Raw genomic sequence first — 24,674 nt, 5'->3', positions numbered from 1 at the left:
ACACACACACACACACACACACACACACACACACACACACACATGTGGATATATACAGTTACAAATGCATACACGTACATACACAAACATACACAAGCTGTGTAAACCAACCACAAATAACCAATCTAAATCTTATATACAGAAAATACAGGATGACAGAAATGAAATGAAGTGAAATGAATACCACAGAATGTACATAAGGTCAGTTTCAGTCTGGCAGTGGGAGCAGTGTGACAGTTCAGCAGTATAGGAGGGAGATGGCGAGGGTCCTGTGTCGGGTGGTCCTGGTCTGCAGGCTTCTATACCTCAACTTCCTGCCGGTATGCAGACTCATCACCATCCTGAATGAGTCCAATGACGGTGGTGTCGTCTGCAAACTTTAGGAGTTTAACAGCCGAGTTCTTGGAGATGCAGTCGTTAGTGTAGAGTTAGTGTACCATGGTTTGTTGTTGTTGTATGTGCAAAAGGTCTTTGTTGGCACACACACGTCTTCACAAAAACTGATGTATGATGTCACAGTGTCCGTGAGCTCATCCAGGATCTCAGATGCAGCTTCAAAAACAGTCCAATCAGTGCAGTCAAAACAGTCCTGCAGTTCCTGCTTTGCTGCGTTGGTCCACTTCTTCACAGTTTTGACTTCAGTTCGCGTTGGCCTGAGGAGGGATGTAAACACCGACCAACTCAATCCACAACTCACTCAGATAGTCCACTCCAAAATGCTCATGCTCACTCACACATCCACAGGAATCCAGACAGCAGGGAAGACGGGCAGGGAATCTAGAAGGCCTGTACACAGGAAAACAACGTTAGGAGGAAACTCTAGGAAATCACAAGGAATGCTCAAAAGGCTAGGCTACACTGGACTAGGTAGTGTGACGATCCAGCGAGGAAGCAGCCTCTCTTACCATCTTAAGTAGTCTGCCAGCATCAGTGTGAATGAGCCATAGGTGTGTTTTCAAGGTCCAGTTCTGCCCAGGTGGGAGAGGCGAAGACCAAAACACACACCACGACCTCTCCAGGTCTTGAGAACCATGACAGTATCTGCAGAGGCTTATTTGAAGAGTTTCTATGTGCAGAAATCTGTGCCATCAGAAACTGAATTTGAATAAGTTAAATTTGAATTTGAATTGCTCAGATTGAATCTGAATTGTAACTTGAATAAATGCTTTTACAAACTGAATATGAATTAGCCTAATTTGAAATTCAATTTATTGGTTTGAAAATGATCATCACTGAATTGAAATTGAATTTTATATTTTGAAAATGAATTCATTTACTTTGAAACCGTATTTTATCCTTTAAAAATTTAGCTCTCGAATAATTTCAGATTCACTTCTCACCGTTCAGTTTCAGTTCCAAAATTCAGTTTTTTGGGACTTACATCCAGTTCCGGTTCAAGAGTAATCGAGGGCAGATTAATAGAACTACATTTTACTGGCGGACTGGCGGGAATCTACAGCGTCTTGAGCTGAATTAAGACTTCAGAAGTCATTCGTCATGTCGAATGACCAGCGGATGAACTCTCAGGTTGGTAATAAATGTATTACATGTATAAGAACAAGCGTCATGTTAACAAATGATAGCCGTACGGTAACTTTTATGCTTATTGTAGCTGTTAGCTAAAAACGCTAATTCAGCTTTGACAAACAAACATGATCGACTGTTTCTAGAATTCCAAAAAAAGAAAAAAGTTACGTTGAAACCAAACACACCATTGTTTTTCTTGTGACATTACCAATAAGTTTGATGTGTCACATGGCCCTCTTCCTATTGAAAAAACAAAAGTTGTATCCAAGATGGCCGACTTCTAAATGGTCACCATGGTCACCACCCATCTTGAGGAGTTTGCCCCCTCACATATACTAATGTGCCACAAACAGGACTTTAATATCACCAACCATTCCCATGTTATTACGGTGTATCCATATAAATGGCCCACCCTGTAGAGCATTCAGATAATAAGGAGATTCATTTATGTTTTATAATTTAGAGATTTCTGTTAGTCATTATTATACCTCAGATTCATCGACCAACAAGTCTGAGGTAGAAATTCTTTTAAATGAAAAGTCCCTCTGTGGATGTTGACTTGGGTACTAAGTTGGAGTGGGACCGCTCAAACACAGAAATAACATCAGCGATCAGAGACATGCATAATGGAAAATTGCTGCTTTCAGGCAGAATTTTTCAAAATATTTCCAGGTCTACTCTCCTTTGTTGCTGTCTGTGTTTGTAAAATCCCTCACTGCAAAAATGATTCCCCCGTCTGTTATTTCTCCGTTGCCTAAAAAGGATACGGACCCTCTTGAATGCCCCGTTTCTCTTCTGACACAGATGTCAAAATCCTTGCAAAGGTGTTGGCACGTCATCTAGAAACGGTGGCTCCGGAAATGATCTTAAGTACGTATTTAAGTTTGAGCAATTGAGCCACTTGCAATAGACAGAGCAGAAGGAAGCATGCAGATCACATGTTGTTTTATATCAGACCCTTGTTTGAGCGCCCCTAAATTGTTGATTATTGTTTTGAAATTTGGAGAAATATTGGGTCATAAAGTTAATATTCAGAAAAGTGAGTGAATGCCCATCTCTGCATACGAGGCACATATTGTATCTAACCTTTTCAAGATTAGCCATGGAAAATGAAAATATGTAGGTACAAGGGTAGCTTTATAAGGCCAATTATCAGCATCTGCTGTCAAGGCTAAAGCAAGATTTGGACCACTGGAATAGAATTTAAGTCTGAGCTCATTTTATTGAGCTTTACTTATTACTGTTTAATGCCCAGCATCAAATTGTAGTCACAAAAAGTCAAAAGTCACATGTTTGTAGTGAATGTCCCCTGAACACTAATTGTTCATGAGCTGAGAAACACAGGCCTACATCTTGATTTTTCAAAAAGCATATTCAAATATTAATAACAATCATCTGAAATAAAAGGGTTGAGGTGTGTGTTGTGCAGACTCTTTATTGTAATTGCACAGTCATACCTAGTGAAATGAATGGAATCGTCCCCTGTCCATAGTCGTCACTGCTTTCCTTACTAATGCATTAAACGAGTTATTAACAGCTTTTTCAAACGTCGGTACATCACACATTTTGACCAAGGGTGGTTAGCAAGAGGAAACTCATGTGTTTCAATTGGTTTACTTGCTAATGCTATGACTGCTGTCTGGTATGACAGAGAGAGAGAGATCGCTTTTGTTTTGGTACGTTTTAATTAATGTCGGTTTTTGATGATGGAACACCACTTCCCTGATGTATATACACAACCAGAAAATACCATGGCACAGTTTTAACCTATAGCTACCCTTGAAATTGAGCTGAAGTGGAGCTGACCATGTGGTACCTAATGCACTCAATGGCAGTGCAAGTGTAGCAGTTCAGGGTTTTTGGCTAAAAAGGCTTTTTTCCTAGAGCTTTGTTTGTGGTTTTTCCCTGAATGGTGTACCCCTCCCTTCCCCCCTACTCAGGTGACACTCCTGTCTCCTTTGGTGTCAGCTGGCTCCACTCAGCAAAAAGGAAAAGCTGGGGAGAAGCACTGCCCAGCCCCAGTGAGTCTTCTCTGGCAGTTTTAAGTGTCTCTTTATGATGAAAAGTATTTATTTATATAGTTTTACATTTTGTAATTATGATGTTTTTCTACAGTTTTGCTTCTTTCCGCCTGAGGATTTACTGTCAACTTTCCTTTGGTGATGGCTTTGATGAACCTAATAGCTTAGCTGTCTCTGCTTCATAACGTTTTAATAAAATCTTCTTTCCCCTTTATTTTGTTTGCTTTTTCAATCCACAGCCCGGATTCATTTTTGATAAATCGTGGTTTAGATTGAAAAAACAAACAAACAAACAAAGCTTTTTCAGTATTGTTAAGATCTTTTGTTGGGGACGTTCTCCGCCAATATAAATGTTGTCATCAGTGGTTGAGTGACAGGCGTTTTTTGTTTTCTTTTGTTTTTTGTGACACTGCAATTATTCTGTGAGACACAACACTAATATACTAGATCACACCTGTCATCTTTCAAGGCATTGACATAAAAGAAAGAAAATACGAGTCGACTTTTCGTGACTGTCGTGACTTGTAGGGTCTACCTTACAATATAAAGTAACTTCAGGCGATTGTTGTTGTTATTTAGTGCTGCGGTGAAATAAAGTGAATGGTTTGGGCTGACTGCATTTACATACAACTAAAGCCTCAGGGAGCACGTTTTAAAATCAGCCATTAAGCAGTAGCAATAAGTCCAACAGTAAGATGATGTTCCACTGAATATATTGCTCTCATTTCTAGTGCAGACCAATGAGCACATCAGAAGCCCATGTGCATCAGTTTTCTCCTCAGTATTAGTGTCTGTGACCACTAAATAAAATCATCTTTGTTTTATACTTTTGTTGTCCATAAACACAAGAAGTAGCAGAAAAATAAAAGCCATACAGTTTCAGTGTGTCCCTGAATGTTTACATGCTTTATGATGATTTGTGAATGTTAAATGACTTTATGGGTAACAATCAACTTTATGTCCATTGGATTCACTGTTTTCCTTCTGTTAACAACCTGCTCCTCCCGATCTAGGTCAGCTCTCATGTTCTGATCTCTGTGCTCCATTTCATTGAAATCAGCACTGGAATAAATTATGTGTGCAGTTTTATATGTGTGTTGCCATGGCTACAGTTTGACGTTGGCATTTTAGTGCCAGTGGGAGGGGCTAGTGCTTGTCTCCATCCTAGATGCTTGCTTAAAATGGAGGAAAGAAAATTGCATTAAAATATCACAATGCCATTTACGCGTGTAAGAAAAATGACACGTTTGTAACATCTTTGTTTTCCTTTGTCTCTGATTTCTTTTTCGTCATTGCAGCTTATAAGTACCCCTGTTTTTCTCAGCTGAGTAATGCAGGATTTTGCAGGATTTTGCAGGATTTTGCAGGATTTTGCACAACTAGTTTGGATCAGTGGTTTTCCATTGTTCAATAAGAAATGACATTATGATTGCATCAGTGAAACAGGTTTTTAGTCAGACAACGTTTGCAAATGTTCTTTGACTAATGTTCTTCTCCCTGTGTGTGTGTGTGTGTGTGCCTGTTTAGACATCTTTGTGGGGACCACAAAAAATTGGAAGTTTACTATACCTATGGGGATCAAAATCCAGGTCCCCACAAGTCTGAAGGCATTTTTGAGACTCAAAATTTGGTTTTAGTGTCAGGCTGACAGTTGGGTTATGGTAAGGGTTACGCATACAGTTCTGATGGTTAGGGTAAAGGTAAGCGACTAGGAAAAGCATTATGTCAATGAGATGTCCCCACAAGGATATGAATACACACCTGTGTGTGTGTGTGTGTGTTTTGTAGTCTGGAGGAACACTTGAAAAAAACAAACACACCTCACACACAAACTGACGGATTCCACTTTTCTCTCTTTTTCCTTCTCATGACAAGCTTCACCTCAGACAGTACACATAATACAAGCTTTTCCACACCAAATGTTTATTTGCATTACAGTTCTGTATCAGCACAAATTCTTTTCCACATATATTACAGTACATTAAAAAAAAATAATGCCAACTGTGTTTTTTGCCAGATGTTACTCGACTGCTTTGAAAATGATATGGCTGTTTAAATAGAGTTGTACATGAAAAAGTAGTAAGAGAAATTACACACAGCCATAAAGCATTGTGCAGACAAAGGTTTTCCCATCACCACTAGAAACCAAGGTAACCAAAGTACTGTACATACATGTTCAGTGTGCCATTACATTATGAAGTGCTTTCATTTTCAGGACCACATACTTACCTGGTACCAATTACAAAAGGAAATACATTTCTATAGGTTCAAAGGATTTCAAAAACCAAAAAGGCAAAAGTAGGTCACTGTAGCAGTGCAAGAACGCAAAACGTTTACACGTAAAAACATCCAGATTAACAGATGGAAGTAACACGTAATAGAGAACATGATGAGACTAGCCAACCCTGGTGACAGTCTGTCCTTCAGTCTCTCTCCTTCTCCTTACTGTAAAAAGCTGGGTGCTTGATTGTCTCTTGAATCTCAGGCAAAGAGGTGAAGTGAAAAATCAGAGAGAATCAACTACCTGACGCAGCACGATCTTTAAAAAAGAAGATGTTTCTGTATCTGGTTTAAGCTTACTGGGAGAAAAACGTCATTACTGGAAACACAGCGTGACTCGTGGTCAGTTCCATCGTCCCTTTAAGAGTCATTATGTTAACAGTGTTTTTGGGAACACGGTTCTAGTTTAGCTGCAGACATAGAGAATATAAACGATGGACATGACGTCAACATCTCAGCTTCCTGGCTGTAAATACTTTTATGATGACATCATCATGGGTTCCAGGTGACAGTGAAAAACACAAGAAATTCAGCTGGTAAATTATGTTCAGAGACTCACAGGACTGTGAGCATCACAGTCAGATACACCCCTCACCCATCATGTCCAGTTTCATCACTCAGTTCAAGCTCTTCACAAACTGGTGACTAACATCAGTGTTTCCACATCCATCTTTTATACTGTTTGCAGATTGAAAGCATGTACAGTACATATACAGATGGTTACCAGCACAAAGGAAACATCATACTAAGAATTTGCACCTGTGTGTTTCCTTTGCTTTGGCGTCTATATTACATGCTCAGCTAAAAACGTAACACTGGCTGTCTTAATGCAGGTATGTATTTATTCATTTATCTATTTTTATTACATTAAAAAACAAATGTATTTGTTGATCTTCAAAATGATAGAATGTCTGCTGTCACTTAACTGATGCCACAGAGTAGAAGTTTTATAGCATTAATTTAACAAAGATAGGACAACAATTCACAATGCCTATATAGATTACATAGGTACATGCTCTGTACATTAGGAGCTAAATACAGTTAATATATTTTAACATTAAGATCATGTCTCTTTGGAATGATTCAGTATGTGAGTACGTTGTGTATTTACAGCAATGCACTGTTTTATTGTAGTCACCTTTTACTACGTTTATATTATATAGTACATTTATATGTTATTTGTATGTATATATGTAGATCTCTGAAATGTGTGAAATTAAACAAAGTATTACATTAAGTTGTTTAGCCTTCAGGTAGTTGTAGTTACATTGTACAGGATTCTTCGTGAAGTGTAAAACAGAGAATATGATCTTTAACTGTCATGGCACAATTTTTCTGTCTTGTTTGGAAAAAAAATGCTTTTGGTGAATTTTTCTAATTCAGAGGAAAGAAACAGTCACCACACAAAAACTCATTAGTCATGAAGTTAAACTTAAACATGAGACAGGCCACACGGGGCTACTACCTGAGTCTTTCTTTGGCTATTTATTGGCTAATGGCTGATAAACTAAAATCATTACAAAGCATTTGACTGCAGATCAGATAAGATGGAGAGCGAAGGTGAAAGTACAGACAGCACAAACTGTAAACACACACAAAGTTCCTTTTATCCTCACTGTGGTTGCTTGAAAAAGACTGTAATGTTGTTAAATTACAGACTTTGATATTACACATGTTGTTGTGCTTTTAGCCCATGAAGTATGAGAGAGAGGACCTCATTTCTTTATATGGGGTAAACTGCTTTCACAAATGCAACTCTGAACTGTCCTCAACACTAAATCAGAGAAGCTGATTGGTTCATATATATATATATATATATTGCAGTCACCTGGATGGAGAAATACCTGACAGGAGAGAATAGGAGATGGCATAAACAGGGTAAATATGATTAAAGACAAATGTCTGAGTTGTATTTATGGCCACAACAAAAGCATTTAACTAAATAAGGTCAATGTTTGGCACTATTATAGCCTAATTGTGTCATTTAGGTTGTCATAAAGGATGCTCAGTGAAGCAGTCAGGCTTTCAGTATAACTCCACTGTAGATATGTCAGATAACCACCCGCAGTCCTTTATGCCAGTACTTTCTGCAGGTGAGCTGTCCTTGCCAACTATTTGAATATTAATCTTTTCCCCTGTTCTCTCTCCCTACTCCGTTTCTGTGTCAGAACTCTTATGTTTTCATAACATATAAAATACAGACTCTATGCAGTCCAGTGAAAATCAAAGTACAAAGAGGGTAAGTAGCAGCCAGGTGCTGCTATTCAAATGGACGTGATAATCCGATCAACAGCAAGTGTGAGTACGTCTGTAAAAGCAAACATTTAGGCAGTTTGGAGGTCCGGATCATTCAGCTGTGTGTTAGCACAATGCCACACTGTTACCAGGAGAGCACGTACCAGCAAATTCACCCCCATCAGACCGTGCGATACTCTAAGAAACTGCAAAAAAACCCTATCTCTAAGGGAGAGGCCAGCCACCCTTCGGAGGAAGCTCATTTCCGCCACATGTATCCGCGACCTCGTTCTTTCGGTCACTACCCACAGCTTGTGGCCATAGGTGAGGGTAGGGACGTAGATGGACCGGTAAATTGAGAGCTTCGCTTTAAAACTCAGCTCTCTCTTCACCACGACGGACCGGTGCAGCGTCCGCATCACTGCGGCCGCAGCACCAATCCGTCTGTCGATCTCCGGCTCCCTTCTCCCATCACTCGTGAACAAGGCCCCGAGATACTTGAACTCCTCCACTTGGGGCAGGAACTCATCCCCCACCCGGGGATGAGTAATGACAGAACAATTAGAAAAATACTGAACAAGTATGGTTTGTTTGCCAGTTTTTCCCAGGAGAAAGCCTCCCGTCTCACAGAAAGAACAGCACAGGTTTGCAAACCAGCAAACTTGGAACAATGCATAAATGTTTGGTCATAATGCACATGTCTACCACTGGTGCTAAACGTAGCTCTACAAGCTATTGAATCATCGTGGGTGTACTTGGGTTTTCATACAGCTGCATAGATTTATGACTGCTCGTTGTATTGCCAATTTGCTGAAGAGTGGATTGAAAAGAAACACCCCCCACACCCCTCATGAAGCTCCAAACATGGCGATAGAGTTCTGCACGTGATCTACTAACAATATGATCATTCATAAACACAAAAGCAGCCGAGTCATTCACCATAAAGTGAAGCACAAACAACGAATAACAAACAAATAAAAAACGACACAGCTGATGAAGAAATGGGTAATACAACTGCCAATGAAATAATACTCTTCAAGAGCAGGTTTTCTGCTAGTGTTTCGCTACGGGAACAGCATGCCCGTTCAGAGAGGCACCTGAAGGAAATCATTAGGATATTTGATATAAGGGGGAGTCCTTTTGTTAGAAATTGCTGGGGATTGTGTGGCCTGTGTGTTATACCTAACCTGTACAATGCATAGAAAAACACAACGTATTTATTTACTGTCACATCCTGCCCCCCCCGTGCCTGGAGAAGGTGATGATAGACACAAAGCAAGTCTGAAGACAGTTTGTTAAAGATTTGATATGTTATATCTATAAAATCATGTTCATGAACACAGAAAGTTGTGCTTTGATTTATGAAAGCAAAAACGTACACTCTGAAAAGCAGAAGACTGTGTAAAATAAACCCAATTCAATTTCTTATTCTTTCTTCATGCTTTTGTATAGTGCCAGTTAACAACAACAGTTGTCTCAAAGCGCTGTACAACAATAGTCCACCAATTAAAAAATCTGTCATGAGCATGCACGTGGCAAAAGTAGGAAGGAAAACCTCCATTTTAACAGGAAGAGGCCACTGGCAGAAACAAGGCCAGGGAGAAGGAACCATGTACTGGAGGATTGGAGAGGAGAGGAGAGGAGAGGAGAGAGACAAATGCATCAGAAGTGAGTGGAGAAGAAATGCCTAGTGTGTCATGGGAGGCCTGAAACTAAAGCCATTCTTGAGGGATGGTGGATGATCTCCGGAGCCAATCTTAGCTGGTTCCACAGGAAAGCGGCCTGAAAACTGAAGGCTCTGCCTCCCATTTTACTTTTAGAAACTTTAGAAGCTACAAGTTAATCATCAGTCTGAGAGCAAAGTGCTCTCTGGGGATAATATATCTGCTTCTTCTTGGTTCTGTACTGAGAAAGCACGGCATTGCTTTCCACTTTTAGGCTGATGACTGTCAGATCTATGTCCCTCTAAAGAAAAAACGCAGATACTTCAGACACATCTAAGCCCTGCAGAACACCGGCCCTTGAGGCCTGGAGTTTCCCACCCCTGCTGTACATGGACTCTACACCATAACACTTACCAGCACGTTTTACTGGCAGAACCTGATATCAACCATACACAGCAGAGATTTACTGGATACAAAAGATAATAAAAGTATCAACCACTTGTACAAGAAGGAGCAAAGCAAGGGCAACCGTTAACTTATAAAAGGCAAATGTACACTTTAGCTTCCTGTATGGTGGCAAAGCAAAATTGTTGTGACCTAACGTTTACATTCCAAAAGCTCCGCTGCACCTTGATTCAAAGTGATAGCACTTTTTACTGCATATCAAATTATCTCCAGTTTGCAAACACTAGCTTTCTGGTCTTTTATTTTCAGATAGTTGATAGAGGTCTTTGGGATATCATTATGTGTACTGTGGGTGCTCCTGTTGACTGATGTTCACTGAGTTTTCTCAACCAGAACTTACTGGTTGATGACTATATAGCAATTTTTGGTGCTATTGAATGCCTTCCGTGGTGACCATGCTGAGGCTACGATGGGCATTTGGCATGCAGACTGGAGCAGACTGGGATCAAACCTCTTTACTACGTGTGGAGTTTGATATAAGAAAGCAGAGTCCCTCTTTGTCCCTGGGTCGATTAATGCTTTGTCATGATTTTCTTTTTATATCCCCATATGAGCCATTTTTCTAGTTTCCCTTTATCACCACTAGGGGGTTGTATTTCATTTTATGTACTGGTTATGGTTATTTAAGGTGAAGGGCAGTGTTGGGAGGGTTACTTTTAAAATGTATCCCACTACAGATTACAGAATACATGGCCCAAAATGTATTTTGTAACATATTCCGATAAGTTACTCAATGAGAGTAACGTATTCTGAATACTTTGGATTACTTACAGTAATCTAATGTCAGTTGGTCTAATGTCTGACAGGTTCCTGAGCTATGCTAAGCTGGGACAGCCACATTATAAAAAGACACAAGTCCTTCTGAGCCAACAAGGATTTCATGCAGCTGCCTGAGCAAACACTTGATTTCTCAGATGGGATAATGACATTTGAATTAGGCCGAGTCTTACAAAACCTAAACCTTGTGTGAAATTCTGACCCAAATTCCCTCTTCATTTTTGAAAACTCACTATCAAACACCTTTGTGATATTTCACAGTGAGTTTTACTTGTGAGTCATAAACACATAAGTGTTACTACATTAAATAGAGTTAAAATGTATCCTAATAATATGGTGATAAATGACAGAGGTAACATCCTTACTTTTGATGAATTCTTGTGCTTCAGCCTGTGTTTCTTATTTTGTCTCCAGCATGAGAATTAGGGTTGGGAGACCAGGACTAAATCAGGGAATGAGTCCCTCTGTTCTCCTCCTATCATGCCCTACTTTTCTCCCACAAGCTCAGGATTGCTTTCTCTAATACTCTTTTCCCCATTTCTACCAGTCTCTCATTTTCATTTCCTCATATCCATGTCATATGTCTTTTCTCTCTCCTCTCTCAACCTGTACTCCTTTTTATCTCTCCTGTTATTTCAGCCATCTGCACATTGCACTGCCTTCTAAACATGGCTCTTGTTTTACCTCTGTGTGTGTGAATGACTGAATGTAGTGTAAAATGCCACACTACACTGAATAAAGCGCTATACAAATGCAGGCCGTTTACCATTCACCTCTCAGTCGACCTGCTAACTGGCAAGATTTTTAGAAATTCACAAATAGTTCTGTGAAGTGTTAATTCTAAAGAAGCTGTATGTGATGACTCGTAGACACAAGACAAATCTGCAAAACTGCAGGTCAATGTGAAGCAAACAGGCGCAGTAACTGCTCGCTCTTGCTCCATAATATGGAAAATCATTAGGGGCTCTCACAGAACAAATCCTCAATCTGAGCAAACTAACTGAAATAAAGTGAATAAAATGGGGGGTAAACAGACTTAGGGATACAAAGTTGTGCAAAGTTGTTAGTGCAGTTTATTGCAAGGAGCACTTGATCATCTGTGCACTTTCTGTGTGGATTTTTTTCCACCAAGTTTCTTGTCTAAGGACATGACCAGGTAAAGTGGTGATTCTAACCTGGCCATGGGTGTGGATACAAGTACATGTACACCGGAGAGGACTAATGTCAATTAGTCTTCTGACTCTGTCTTCTGACTGGCAGCCAAGGTGCAGCAGCGAGAGTACTGACAGGGACTAGAAAGAAAGAGTGAAGTTCTCTTTATTGGCTCCATGATAAATCCAGAGCACTTCGCTCTCAGACTGTTGACTAACTTGTTGTTCCTTGGATAAAGGAAGTATGGGAGGCAGAGCCTTCAGTTTTCAGGCCCCTCTTCTGTGGAACCAGCTTCCAGTTTGGATTCAGGAGACAGACACTATCTCTACTTTCAAGATTAGGCTTCAAACTTTCCTTTTTGCTAAAGCATATAGTTAGGGCTGGACCAGGTGACCCTGAATCCTCCCTTAGTTATGCTGCAATAGGTGTAGGCAGCTGGGGATTCCCATGATGCTCTGGGAGTTTCTACTTCACTCACCCGTATCATTCACTATGTGTTTACTCTGTCACTCTGTATTTAATCATCCGTTATTATTACTCTGTCTCTCTTTCACAGCACGCCACTTTCACATAGCCCCAGCTGGCAGATGAGCCTGAGGTTTATTCCTGTTTATTCCAGGAAGTTTTTCCTTCTCGCTGTTGCAAAGTGCTCGGTCATAGGGGGTCATGTGATTGTCTAGATTTCTCTGTATCATCATAGAGTTTACTTTACCTTCCAGTATAAAGCACCTTGAGGTGATTGTTGCTGTCATTTGGTGCTATATAAATAAAGCTGCATTGAATTGCATCATTGTTTAGTGTTAAATTATCAGTGTGAGTCTGGAAGCTATTTCTGGACTCCAGTAGTTTTACTGTATCTGAAAGACGTCTGGTGTTTTGGTGCATCTTAGTTTAAGCAGGTTGGGTATGTTAAGTAAAACTCTGTTTTATGCTATATGAACAAACTGTTGTTGCTAATCTCCTGTAGCCTCCATTTGAAAGGCACCGTCCAATGAATCTCTGGTATTCATTTGTTTAATCAGTCTTGGTTACTGGCAATAATAACAGTATTTCTTCTTACCTATTCTTCCTTCCCATTCTTCTTTTCTCCGTCCATCTGATATTTTGTGTTGTTGTGACTGTTGCTGTGTAACATCCCAGACTGATAGCAGAGTTAATAACACAGCCAGTAGCCAACTGCTCATGCCATGTCAGGGACTCAGAACTGACAGTAGGTTGAGCTCAAACTCTAGAGAATAGAGTCTAGTTTAACATTGCTTTCTTAGATATGTTAATGGTAAATGGCCTGTATTTATATAGCGCTTTTCTAGTCCCTAAGGACCCCAAAGCGCTTTACATATCCAGTCATCCACCCATTCACACACACATTCACACACTGGTGATGGCAGCTACATTGTAGCCACAGCCACCCTGGGGCGCACTGACAGAGGCGAGGCTGCCGGACACTGGCGCCACCAGGCCCTCTGACCACCACCAGTAGGCAACAGGTGAAGTGTCTTGCCCAAGGACACAACGACCGAGACTGTCCAAGCTGGGGCTCGAACCGGCAACCTTCCGATTACAAGGCGAACGCCCAACTCTTGAGCCACGATCGCCCCTTGTGTTAATACATCAAGAGATCCACCAGTCTATTTATACATCTAGCTATACATACATACATACATACATACATACGTACATACATACATACATACGTACATACATACATACATACATACATACATACATACATACATACGTACATACATACATACGTACATACATACATACATACATACATACATACATACATACACACAGCACAGATCAGGCAAAGCCACTTTCTCGGCCACATTCTCACGCATCACCACGCAGATCCAATCACTGACCTCTCCTTTTATAGCATCTACATCTTCATTTGAAATTAATTTCTGTGTTAGTGAAACCAAATTTCTACTCACAGTGCAATTTTGGGTAGCTTGACAGGAAAAAGAATAAAAGAATCTCTGGTTTACACTCACGTGTTGCTTGGACTGTATGAATAGGGAGCACTCATTCATTTGTAGAATAAATACATTTACTAATCTGCTCCAAGTTTCTGGTCTCTTCAGAAGGCACCCATCACCCAGTTCTGCTATTCTTCATTCAGTTCCTTCATTTTTCTTTCGCACAACTTCTTGCAATGATTTACAGCTTTGCCTTCCATCCTATCTCAAATATCCTCCTTCTATCTTATCTTGTTCCTATATTTTTATATTGGCATAGCAACAGGTTCTTGAAAGTCTTTTTAAATGTGGCATTGCACAGTGCATAACAAGCTGGGTTGATAGTAGAGTTGACATAACACAGCCAGTAGCCAATTGCCCACACTGTATCAGGGACACAGGACTGGCAGAAGGTTGAGATCAACACCATCACATTATACGGTGTCCATGTTATGATGAAAGCCAGCAGGATGGCAAAGATAGTCTTGGTTACCTATGAAGAATGGAAGAAAGGAGAGATGAAGAATAAATAAACCGGAACATGTAGACACAAAGTCCAAAGATAGATAATCTGTGAACTCTGTCAGCTCTTTGTTTCTCACACACTGCAGTGAGATGACAGTCACATAACTCACAGACGAGCTGACCATGTTAAGTATGCATAATGTGTATTATGTACAAAACGACAGTGCCAAACCTTTTAGTATGAGCTACGTTAAAAACATGTCCAAACGTGCTAAATTGCCCTGCACCTCAATTAATATTTGCACACACAGGAAAACAGCCGCTCACTGTTAGCTTTAGATAAAACATATCTGCTCTCTGTGTCTCGGGTAATCTCAAGGGTGAGACAGCATTAAAGCGACTTAAAGCTGAGATCCCAAAAGGTTGATTCTGTTCATCTGGACGTAGCGTTTCCAGTGAAAACGCTACGTCCAGATGAACAGAATCAACCTTTTGGGATTTCCTTACCTGGATGATTGAGCGTGCACCAGGACATTAAAGCTGAGATAATAGTGACATCTGCTTAACAACTCTTCCTATGACTGTTAGAACCACTGACTTACATACGCTGGGTTTTAGCTTGAAACAAAGTGAGTGAGGGTCTTCCTGTCATATTTTATTTATTCTCCAAGACTTCTGTTCTTTGCTTGTGCAGAGGCTGAGTCCGATAATCAAATCTAAATAACGAGTTCCTCTATTATTTCCATTATATGTCTTAAACTTATGTCGTGTATTAACCTACTTTCTTTTCTCTGGCAGCCATCTGTCTTTTCCTTCTCACTTGGCTTCTAGCAATGCTTGCAAATTTTCTTGCCACAGTTCGAGGACGGCTGATTGGGATTGAATGCCTCTCGGCTCCATCTACAGGTGGAACGATCTCTAAAGCTGTGATGCATTCATCCCCAGACTGCTTTGTCACAATCTTTAACTTGGACCACCTTGAAGAGGGATTGATCTTGTGGATGGCAGAATTGGTTGTTGTCGGTACTGGAGTGGGGTTTGCTAGCACCTGTAACAAAACAGAGTACTGTTAGGACATTTCACAGCAAGTTTGACCTGTGACTTGCACAGTATCCTGTCTTCCTCCCCTTAACCCCAACCAGTTGAGGCAAATGGCTTCCCCTCCCTGAACCTGCCTTTGGTGGAGATTTCTTTCTGTTAAAAGGGAGTTATTCAATATTTAAATGTTGATTGTATTATGTAAGGTTCCCCGGCAGCTGCAGCCCAACAATGATAATAGTCCAGCGTCACCTGATAGATGCCAAAAAAAAAGCTACATCAAAAAGTAAAGTTTTAAGCCTAATTTAAAAATGAACTGTTTCACCCATATTCATAAGGAAAGCAATATAATAACAACCACAACTTGAAGCAAAAGTTCACAGTCCTGGCAAAATTTGAGGAAAAAAGAAATCCACGCAACAAAAAATACTCCACTCCGGGTTTTCCAATGAATCCTATGACTTTTCATGACATGGTGTCAGAAGTAGTCAGTAGGGATAGGAATCGGTAAGAATTTAGCGATTCCCATGCCATTATCAATATAACTTGATTTGATTCCTTGTCGATTCTTATTGGCTCCACTTTGAGAGTCACCACCATGTCTAAGCAGCATATCATGACATTACATTCATGCAAAGTAATTTCATGCGTGTGGTCTAATGCGTGTGCATTTTAGAGGTATTTCCCCTCTTTTTTGTGTTCAGTGTTGGGGTCATTATTTAAAAGTAAAGTAAAAACGTTATTACCCGTATTACACAGAACACTTTTCCTAAAAGTAACGCAGTATTTTATTGCATACTGTCTTTGAATGTCTTTGAACAAAGACATTCATTACTCATTATGTTACCTTCATGTTACTCTGCAAAATGATCTGAAAAGCACTGTCTCATAATGGCCATTTAACAATATAAAGCTACAGTCCCACACACCAACACAAATCCCTATCCCAGTGAGGACACATGTCATCTTTGTCTTAGTATTTAGGTATGAAAACAAAGCTGACAACACAAAGCAAAGATGAAAACCAGCACAAGCAATCATTGCCGTGATTCTACTGTAGAAACATGAACAGGTAGAAATAGAAGCTGCAGCCTGACTGATCATCAGTTTGTTACAGGCTGGCTTCACCACAAATGATGGCTCACTTTATCACTATATACAGTAAGAGCAATGTCAGCATTTACTGAGCTTTAACACCACTCTGGGGTTCTTGGCTACCTTAGCGTTAGCATGCAGTTTTGCAAAAGGCGAAGTTGTGTTAACATTATAATGCAGTTGTTTCTGTCCTGGAGCAGTCGTCACTTTGCCATCTCACTCTCCATCCCTTTGTGCATTAATGATAAAAGTAATGTCCATGTCTATGGTGAAGAATGCACCATTATTTTTACTTCCGACACACGAACTGAAATCAGCTGATCTTAGTGAGAGGGCAAGAACCGATAAGCGGGATCAGTAGGCAGGCAGACTAACCATTCCAAGGAACTGGACTACTAGGAACCTATTCTTGATTCCATCCCTAGCAGTCGATCATCACGTCTCAGAAATGTAGCAGGAGAGGGAGGAAGTCTGTAGAGTTGCAGAATGTGGCATGGTGGAATAACTGAGAGAATCTCCCACTAAACATCGGGTTGGCGTTTTTGTCATTTTAATAATTGCATGCTTTGGTGTTTTTGTTTTGTGTGAGATGTGGGCCACACCCATGTAGGAGTGGTGATTCTACTTTAGAGCAGCTGCAAGCTATTTGGAGTTGAGTACAGGGAGCCGTTGAATGGTAATGATTTGAGACCTTCTCTATAAAGGAGAGAGAAAACAGGAAGGAGGAGTTGTTTTTTTGTAGGACACAGTTGCAGCAGGGAAGCCAGTTGACACTGAAGACTCCAGTATGAGAAGTGCACATTTTAAAGGAAAATAGTTCTAACCTTTTTAAATAGCAAATGGGGTGATATGATATAGTACCATATCACCCTATTAGAGCACTTCACTCTCACACTGCAGGCCTACTTGTTGATCCCAGAGTATTTAACCCTTTAAGTCCTACCATAGAACCAAGTCCGCCAGAGCTTACTTTATATTTTTACATGCTGTGGAGCCATTTTTGGGAGCATTTCAAGTTGCTATACATCAATACAACTGTTATAGCCCAAATTTTAACAATATGTATGCATTAAGTCCATAGTAATTACATAAATTGCAAAAAATTGCAATAAACTACAAAAAAAATTGAAAATCATTTTTGTTTTTTACATATATTTCTACTTAGAGATATTTAAAAGGTTTGTCCCTCAAAACTTTAAATACAAAAAAGTTGCAAAAAATAGTTTCCAACCACAGGAAATTTATTTTGAGCTGGAGCCTATCCCAGCTGTCATAGGGCGAGAGGCAGGGTACACCCTGGACAGGTCGCCAGTCTGTCGCAGGGCCAACACACAGGGACAAACAACCATTCACACTCACATTCACACCTAGTGACAATTTGGATTATCCAATTAACCTATCCCCACAAGCTGCATGTCTTTGGACGGTGGGAGGAAGCCAGAGTACCTGGAGGGAACCCACGCAAACACGGAGAGAACATGCAAACTCCACACAGAAAGACCCCGGCCTGATGTTGGAATTTAACTCAGGACCTTCTTGCTGTGCGGCAACAGTGCTAACCACCGTGCCACCGTGCTGCCTCCACTGTTCAAGCCATCATTCAGAAATGGAAGGAGTATGGCACAACTGTAAACCTACCAAGACAAGGCCGTCCACCTAAACTCACAGGCCGAACAAGGAGAGCGCTGATCAGAAATGCAGCCAAGAGGCCCATGGTGACTCTGGATGAGCTGCAGAGATCTACAGCTCAGGTGGGGGAATCTGTCCATAGGACAACTATTAGTCGTGCACTGCACAAAGTTGGCCTTTATGGAAGAGTGGCAAGAAGAAAGCCATTGTTAACAGAAAACCAGAAGAAGTCCCATTTGCAGTTTGCCACAAGCCATGTGGGGGACACAGCAAACATGTGGAAGAAGCTGCTCTGGTCAGATGAGACCAAAATGCAAAACGCTATGTGTGGAAAACTAACACTGCACATCACTCTGAACACACCATCCCCACTGTCAGATATGGTGGTGGCAGCATCATGCTCTGGGGGGGCTTCTCTTCAGCAGGGACAGGGAAGCTGGTCAGAGTTGATGGGAAGAAGGATGGAGCCAAATACAGGCAACCTTGGAAGAAAACCTCTTGGAGTCTGCAAAAGACTTGAGACTGGGGCGGAGCTTCACCTTCCAGCAGGACAACGACCCTAAAATTGAGCTTAGACCTGATGCAGAACCCTACAGCATAACCACACCACGTTGTATTCCTTTTCCTATTCTACCACAAGTGGAGAAGGAAATTAAAAGGATGATGGCACTCGACATTATTGAGGAGGTAACCGAAGCCACAGACTGGTGTGCCCCAATGGTGCCAGTTATTGAGAAGAAAAGAAAGCCAAGGACATGTGTGGACCTCATGAAACTCAATAAAGAAGTAAAAAGAGAGAGATTCATTTTGCCCAATCTGGAGGATTTTGCACCAAATAAAACATACGGCACCACTATATTTTCAATCTAAGGAGCTTCGAAAGAAAAGCATCTGTAATTCTTGAAGACGTTTCACCTCTCATCCGAGAAGCTTCTTCAGTTCTAAGAGTAAATAATTAATAATTGAGTGCTCAAAGAAAGTCAGGGATCAGTGATCACTTTGTCTGTTCAAGAGATTCTCTGCGAATGTGGGAGGCCATCCAAACCATAAGAATTATAAGGCCCCACCACGTTTGTGTGTTACCGACACCGCTCTGCCAGACGCACCTAACACATTCAATGCCAAGTTTGAGACCCAAAACAACGAGCCGGCACTGAAAACCTCCCCCTCACCAGACATATGTTTATATTTTAAATATAACGAGGGTTTTTATAGACAAAAACATGGATGCAAAACATGGGCTCCCCAGTGTCACCTTTTGTAGACCAAAAGGTGACACCGGGGAGCCAAATGTGGTGGAGTGTGGCTTGGGCGCAGCTGCAAGGGAGGCTGAGACACACCGGAGCTCCATCAGCTCATCACACCTCCCCTGTTTAAAAGAGTGTACCGGGACCTAAGGTGAGCTGATAGTGAGTCTAGTAGCTCGGGTTGGTTCCTGGCCGACACCGCCGTTGGGCCCACCCGTGTCCTTCGACTGCATGGGGGAGGGAGGCAACCCCCACGCCTCCCTTCCCATGAAGGTCAGCCTGGTCAGCACTAGGCCAGCCCGAGTTCGGGGGCAGCATAACGGAGGTGCCCTTCCTACCCGAGTTGGAGGTCGCCGTGCTGTCTGGTCCAGCGGTGTCCATGCCAGAGGCAGGTGCGCCATCTGGACCTGGCTTGTCTTCGCTGCAGGTCAGCGTGCTGGCTGGACCTGCCACGCCCATACTAGAGGTCGCAATGCAGCCTGGTGCAGTGGCATCTTCGCTGGAGGTCAGTGCGGCATCTGGTCCTGCACGCTGGCCACCTGTCAAGCCACCCGTGAGCCACGGGTCATGTCCACGCCTGCTGATGCGCTGCTGCGCCGCTGCTGCCTGCCATGCGGTTGGGCTCCAGATCAGCTCCGTCACCGCCGCTGGGCACGCAGTCAGCCACTGAACACGTGGTCAGCCGATCGACCCACCTCGGCACTGCGGCTGCTGGACACGCGGTAAGCCACTGGATCCAACTCACCCCTGCTGCTAATCCATAGGCCAGGGACGCTGATGGCCATCGCCGATTTCCCCTTCCGTTTGCGAGGGGGAGGGAGAGTAGGCTAGGCCAGATTGCTCCCCGGCCTAGGTCGGGCGATATGGGTATGTGGTGGGATGTGGCTTGGGCTCATCACACCTCCCCTGTTTAAAAGAGTGTACCAGGATCTGAGGTGTTGTTGTGCGTGGGGTTGTGGCTGAAAAGCTGAAACTGAGTCTCATAAAAGAGCAACCAAAATAATAGTGTTAAAAGTGTAAACTATGTGGTTGAGTCCATCATTCCCATTAAACCAACCTTTACATGGAGGAAGTGGAAAGAATGGCTCTTGGCTCTTTTAAAGGGACAGTACCTAGCCACTGGTACAGAAATGTTGATGACACCTGGGTCAAAATCAAAACCAAAGAAGTGGAATCCTTCAGTGCTCACATCAACTCAGTGGATAAAAACAAAGTTCACCAGGGTAGACCCAAAGGATAGCTGTTTGCCATTTCCTTTTTCCTTTCCAGTCACCTTTCTCACTCACTATGTATTAACAGACCTCTCTGCATTGAATCATATCTGTTATTAACCTCTGTCTCTCTTCCACAGCATGTCTTTATCCTGTCTTCCTTCTCTCACCCCAACCGGTCGCAGCAGATGGCCCCTCCCTCCCTGAGCCTGGTTCTGCTGGAGGTTTCTTCCTGTTAAAAGGGAGTTTTTACTTCCCACTGTCGCCAAAGTGCTTGCTCATAGGGGGTCATATGATTGTTGGGTTTTTCTCTGCATCTACTGTACAATATAAAGCGCCTTGAGGTGACTTTTGTTGTGATTTGGCGCTATATAAATAAAAGTGAATTGAATTGAATTTCTGGACTTTTCTGAATGCATTGAAGAGAATGGAAATCTCTACATTGAAGTTTACCAGAAGCCCACACACCAGGACCAATACCTATTCTTTGCCTCCCACAAGATGCATGGAGAGAAGGTCAGACACCAACTAAGGAGGATCAGAAGGACAAATGAAACAATACTGTCATCCCCTATGTAGCAGGTTTGTTAGAGAAACTCAGGAGAGTCTTCTCCAAGCATGACATCCCAGTGAACTTCAGACCCAGCCACACACTGAGACAAAAACCTCTACACTGGAGAAGCCAAACAGCCACTTCATAAACGCAAGGCACAACATAGAAGAGCCACCTCGACGGGACAAGACTCAGCAGTCCATCTGCATCTAATGGTCAAAGGTCACTCTTTCGAGGATGCCAATGTTCACATTTTGGACAGAGAAGACAGATGGTTTGGAAGGGAGTGAAAGAAGCCATCTATCTTTTGGCTCTCAGCGAAGGCGGTCGCACTTTTCTCCTCTCCTGCCCTTAGCTTCCCTGCTTAGCTTCTTATGTCCTTGTCTTGTCTTGTGTTTTTACTTTTCCCTGGAACATTCTCTCACAGTCTGTTCTCTAAAACCTAAAAGAGGAATTATGGATTGGATCAACTGGTCCCTAAATGCAATTGACACCCCTTAACGAGAGGTTTGGGCTTGGGTGAGCCTGAGTGCTGAAGATATCTACCTATTCGGAACCATGGTAACAGGGTTCTGGCTGATCGGAGCTGGCTTGGCCCTGACTTATCAAAGAATTAAGGAAGCGGAACCGGCTGTTCAAACCCCCACAAGGCTGCCCGCTGGGATTGGAACGATGGGAGAGGCGTGAGTTTCTCAAAATGGGCTCATTGAGTGCAGCACGGATAAGATCTTGGAGAGGCTACGGCTGCTGTGAATACTCAGAATAAGATCTCTGACTGCAGACTGGATACATCTCGGAAGGGCTAGCTCGGAATAACATCTCTGGGCGCAAATTGGATGACATCTCGGGGAGGCTCACTGCTGTGTGTTCTCAGAAATTGGCTCCTTGAGCACAAGAAATGACAACATCACAGAACGCAAGTATGGCGAAGCTCGCGGCTCTCCAACGGGAGATTGAGAGACCAGTGTTGGACTGTAGAACTGCTTTGAAATTCATATGAGTTGTTCGCACTAAAGTAAAAAAATACCATCACTTATGCAGATACCCCTTTGGCGCCATCAGCCTACCTTTCTGACATGTCTCCCCAATGTGATGTTTGTGTAAAGTTGGTCAGAAGGTTTCTTTGTAAGTGCGCATGCACCATTAGCGTGCTGCCTGCTGTAACCCTAATTTCCTTCGGGATTAATAAAGTATTCTGAAGGAAATTCTAATTCTGATTCTATTTCCACTGTAAACGACCATCTTTGAACAGAGGGAATAGCTTATGACACCAACTGTCTGCCATCTATAATCCAGTTTTGAGATCCCAGACGCCTTAATGCCCACTCACACCCTGGACTATTTGCCCTCGTTAAATCGCATGAAACCCCGAAACCCTGGCTGATTGTGACCTACACCTGTTTTCGCACCTTGTCTCGTGTGATTATGTAGAGGATCATTAAGGGGTCCATGTTCTCTTAGGGACCCTCCCAATAGGACTTCAATCTGGGACTCTCCAACAATTACTCTTAGAAATGAAGAAGCTTCTCAGGTGGGAGGTGAAACGTCTTCAAGGAAACTCAAAGAAGTCCAGATGCTTTTCTTTCCAAGCTCCTTAGACTACGATGACCTGGATGACTGAGAATCTTCGCAGACATATATTTTCAATCCTTGATGCCTCCAGTGGGTTTTGGCAAATACTGCTCAATGTTAAGAGCAGGAAGCTAACGCCATTCATCACGCTAGTGAGTCGCTTCTGCTTTTAAAGATTGCCCTTTGGGATAACGTCTCCTCCAGAAATATTCCAACGGCAGATTAGCACCCTTCTCAAGGGTTATGCCGGTACTGTGGTGGTAATGAATGACATCTTAGTGTTTGGAAAGGAAAAAGCAGAACATGATCACAACCGTAAGGCAGTGCTGCAGACCATCAGGCATTCTGGGCTGAAATTAATCCAAGATAACTCCAAGATTGGAAAATCTAAGATCAAATGTTAAAGACACGTCATTGTGAAAGATGGTATCAAAACTCATCCAGAAAAACTGTGTCACTGAAATGCCCAGCCCCTCAAATGTCTCTGAGCTTCGTCAGATGATATGAATGATAAACTGTCCGGGAAAATTCCTCCCAGACTTCTTCACCGCCATGCACCAAAGCTACAATTTGCTCAAATCTGTCGATGTGTGGACATGGGGGGAATTGCAGAAACAAGGATTCACAGACATGAAAGCCATGTCAACTACAACACTGGCATTAGCACATTATGACGCTAGCAGACCAACAACAGCAAGCACTGATGAGAGCAGCTCTGGTTTCACAACAAAAGGAAGTACTTCTTCAGATACACAAGGATCACTAAGGCTTCACTAAGTGCCACAGAAAAGCTAATATGACTGTGTGGTGGCCAGAGATTGGACGAGAGATCACAAAGATGGTGGAGCAATGTGAGTTCTGCCTGAGAAATAACCCCACTCAGAGAAAAGAACCACTAATCATTAATATTATTATAATCACTACACCAAATAGCTGCTGATATATGTCAACTGGACAGTAAACACAACCTTGTAGTTGTGGATTATTACTCGCGCGACATCTTGATTGTACACCTCCATTACAAGCCAGCAAGTGATTGCCTGCTTGAAAAGCCTGTGTGCCATTGTCTGTGATGAGCTCAAACGCTATCCCCCACCTCACATATTATCTCAGCAAAAACTGTTCAGTAAGACGTACAACACTGGTCACACAACTTCCAGTCCCCATTATATGCAAGCTAATGGTGCAACAGAGAGAGGCATTGCTATGGGGAGGAGGATTCTTCGGCAGCAGGACCCCAACTGGCTCTCATACGCTACCGTGCCACGCCCATCACAGCAACTGGCCTAAGTCCTGCATAACTAATGAGTGGCTGACACATAAGGACAACAGTTCTCGTTCTAGCTCAGCAGCTGCAACCTCATTATATTCATTACACTAAGGTACAACAAAAGGATCTACAGGCGAAATGAAATTATTGTATCTTCTACAACAGATGTCATTCTACACCTCACTTGTCAGAGCTGCGCCCTGGTCAACTTGTGAAACTGGATGGTTAGAAGGGTTAAAAGACACCTGCAAAAAACATTGCCAAAGCTCCATAGCCTGGATCATACTTTGTACCGAGGGTTTGCTCACTTGCAGAAACTGAAGACAGGAGGTTCCACTGTCTCTCTATCAGACTCCAGAGTTTCGGGCCTGTTTGGTGTTTCACCCGACACCCTGCCCGCAAGGATCCTGTATTGGAGGCCCTGCCAACCAGCTGTGAGAGAACCTTGGACAGAGAAATCAGCTTGCTATGGGGAAACAGCTTTACCCTTTAGGTGTGTGGAAGTATGC

At 42.2% G+C, this 24,674-nt stretch overlaps 1 protein-coding gene across 1 annotated transcript in view; it reads right to left on the bottom strand.

Moving 5' to 3' along the window:
- Positions 1 to 11,253: 11,253 nt before the first annotated feature.
- The window catches only part of LOC309700342 (muscarinic acetylcholine receptor M4-like), a 78,145-nt gene continuing 64,724 nt past the window's right edge, over positions 11,254 to 24,674 (bottom strand). Inside the window, exons 6-7 of the mRNA XM_082523867.1 lie at positions 15,332 to 15,598; positions 11,254 to 14,578 (exon numbers count right to left, since the gene is read on the bottom strand). Of these exons, the coding sequence (XP_082379993.1) occupies positions 14,333 to 14,578; positions 15,332 to 15,598 (513 nt within the window). The 3' untranslated portion in view covers positions 11,254 to 14,332. The remainder of the gene's footprint in view (positions 14,579 to 15,331; positions 15,599 to 24,674) is intronic.

The sequence above is a fragment of the Aulonocara stuartgranti genome, assembly GCF_965226115.1.
Source record: "Aulonocara stuartgranti genome assembly, chromosome: 23".
Lineage (NCBI taxonomy): Eukaryota > Metazoa > Chordata > Actinopteri > Cichliformes > Cichlidae > Aulonocara > Aulonocara stuartgranti.
Note: the sequence above shows the minus strand (reverse complement) of the source record. Positions and strands in the feature narration are given on the sequence as shown.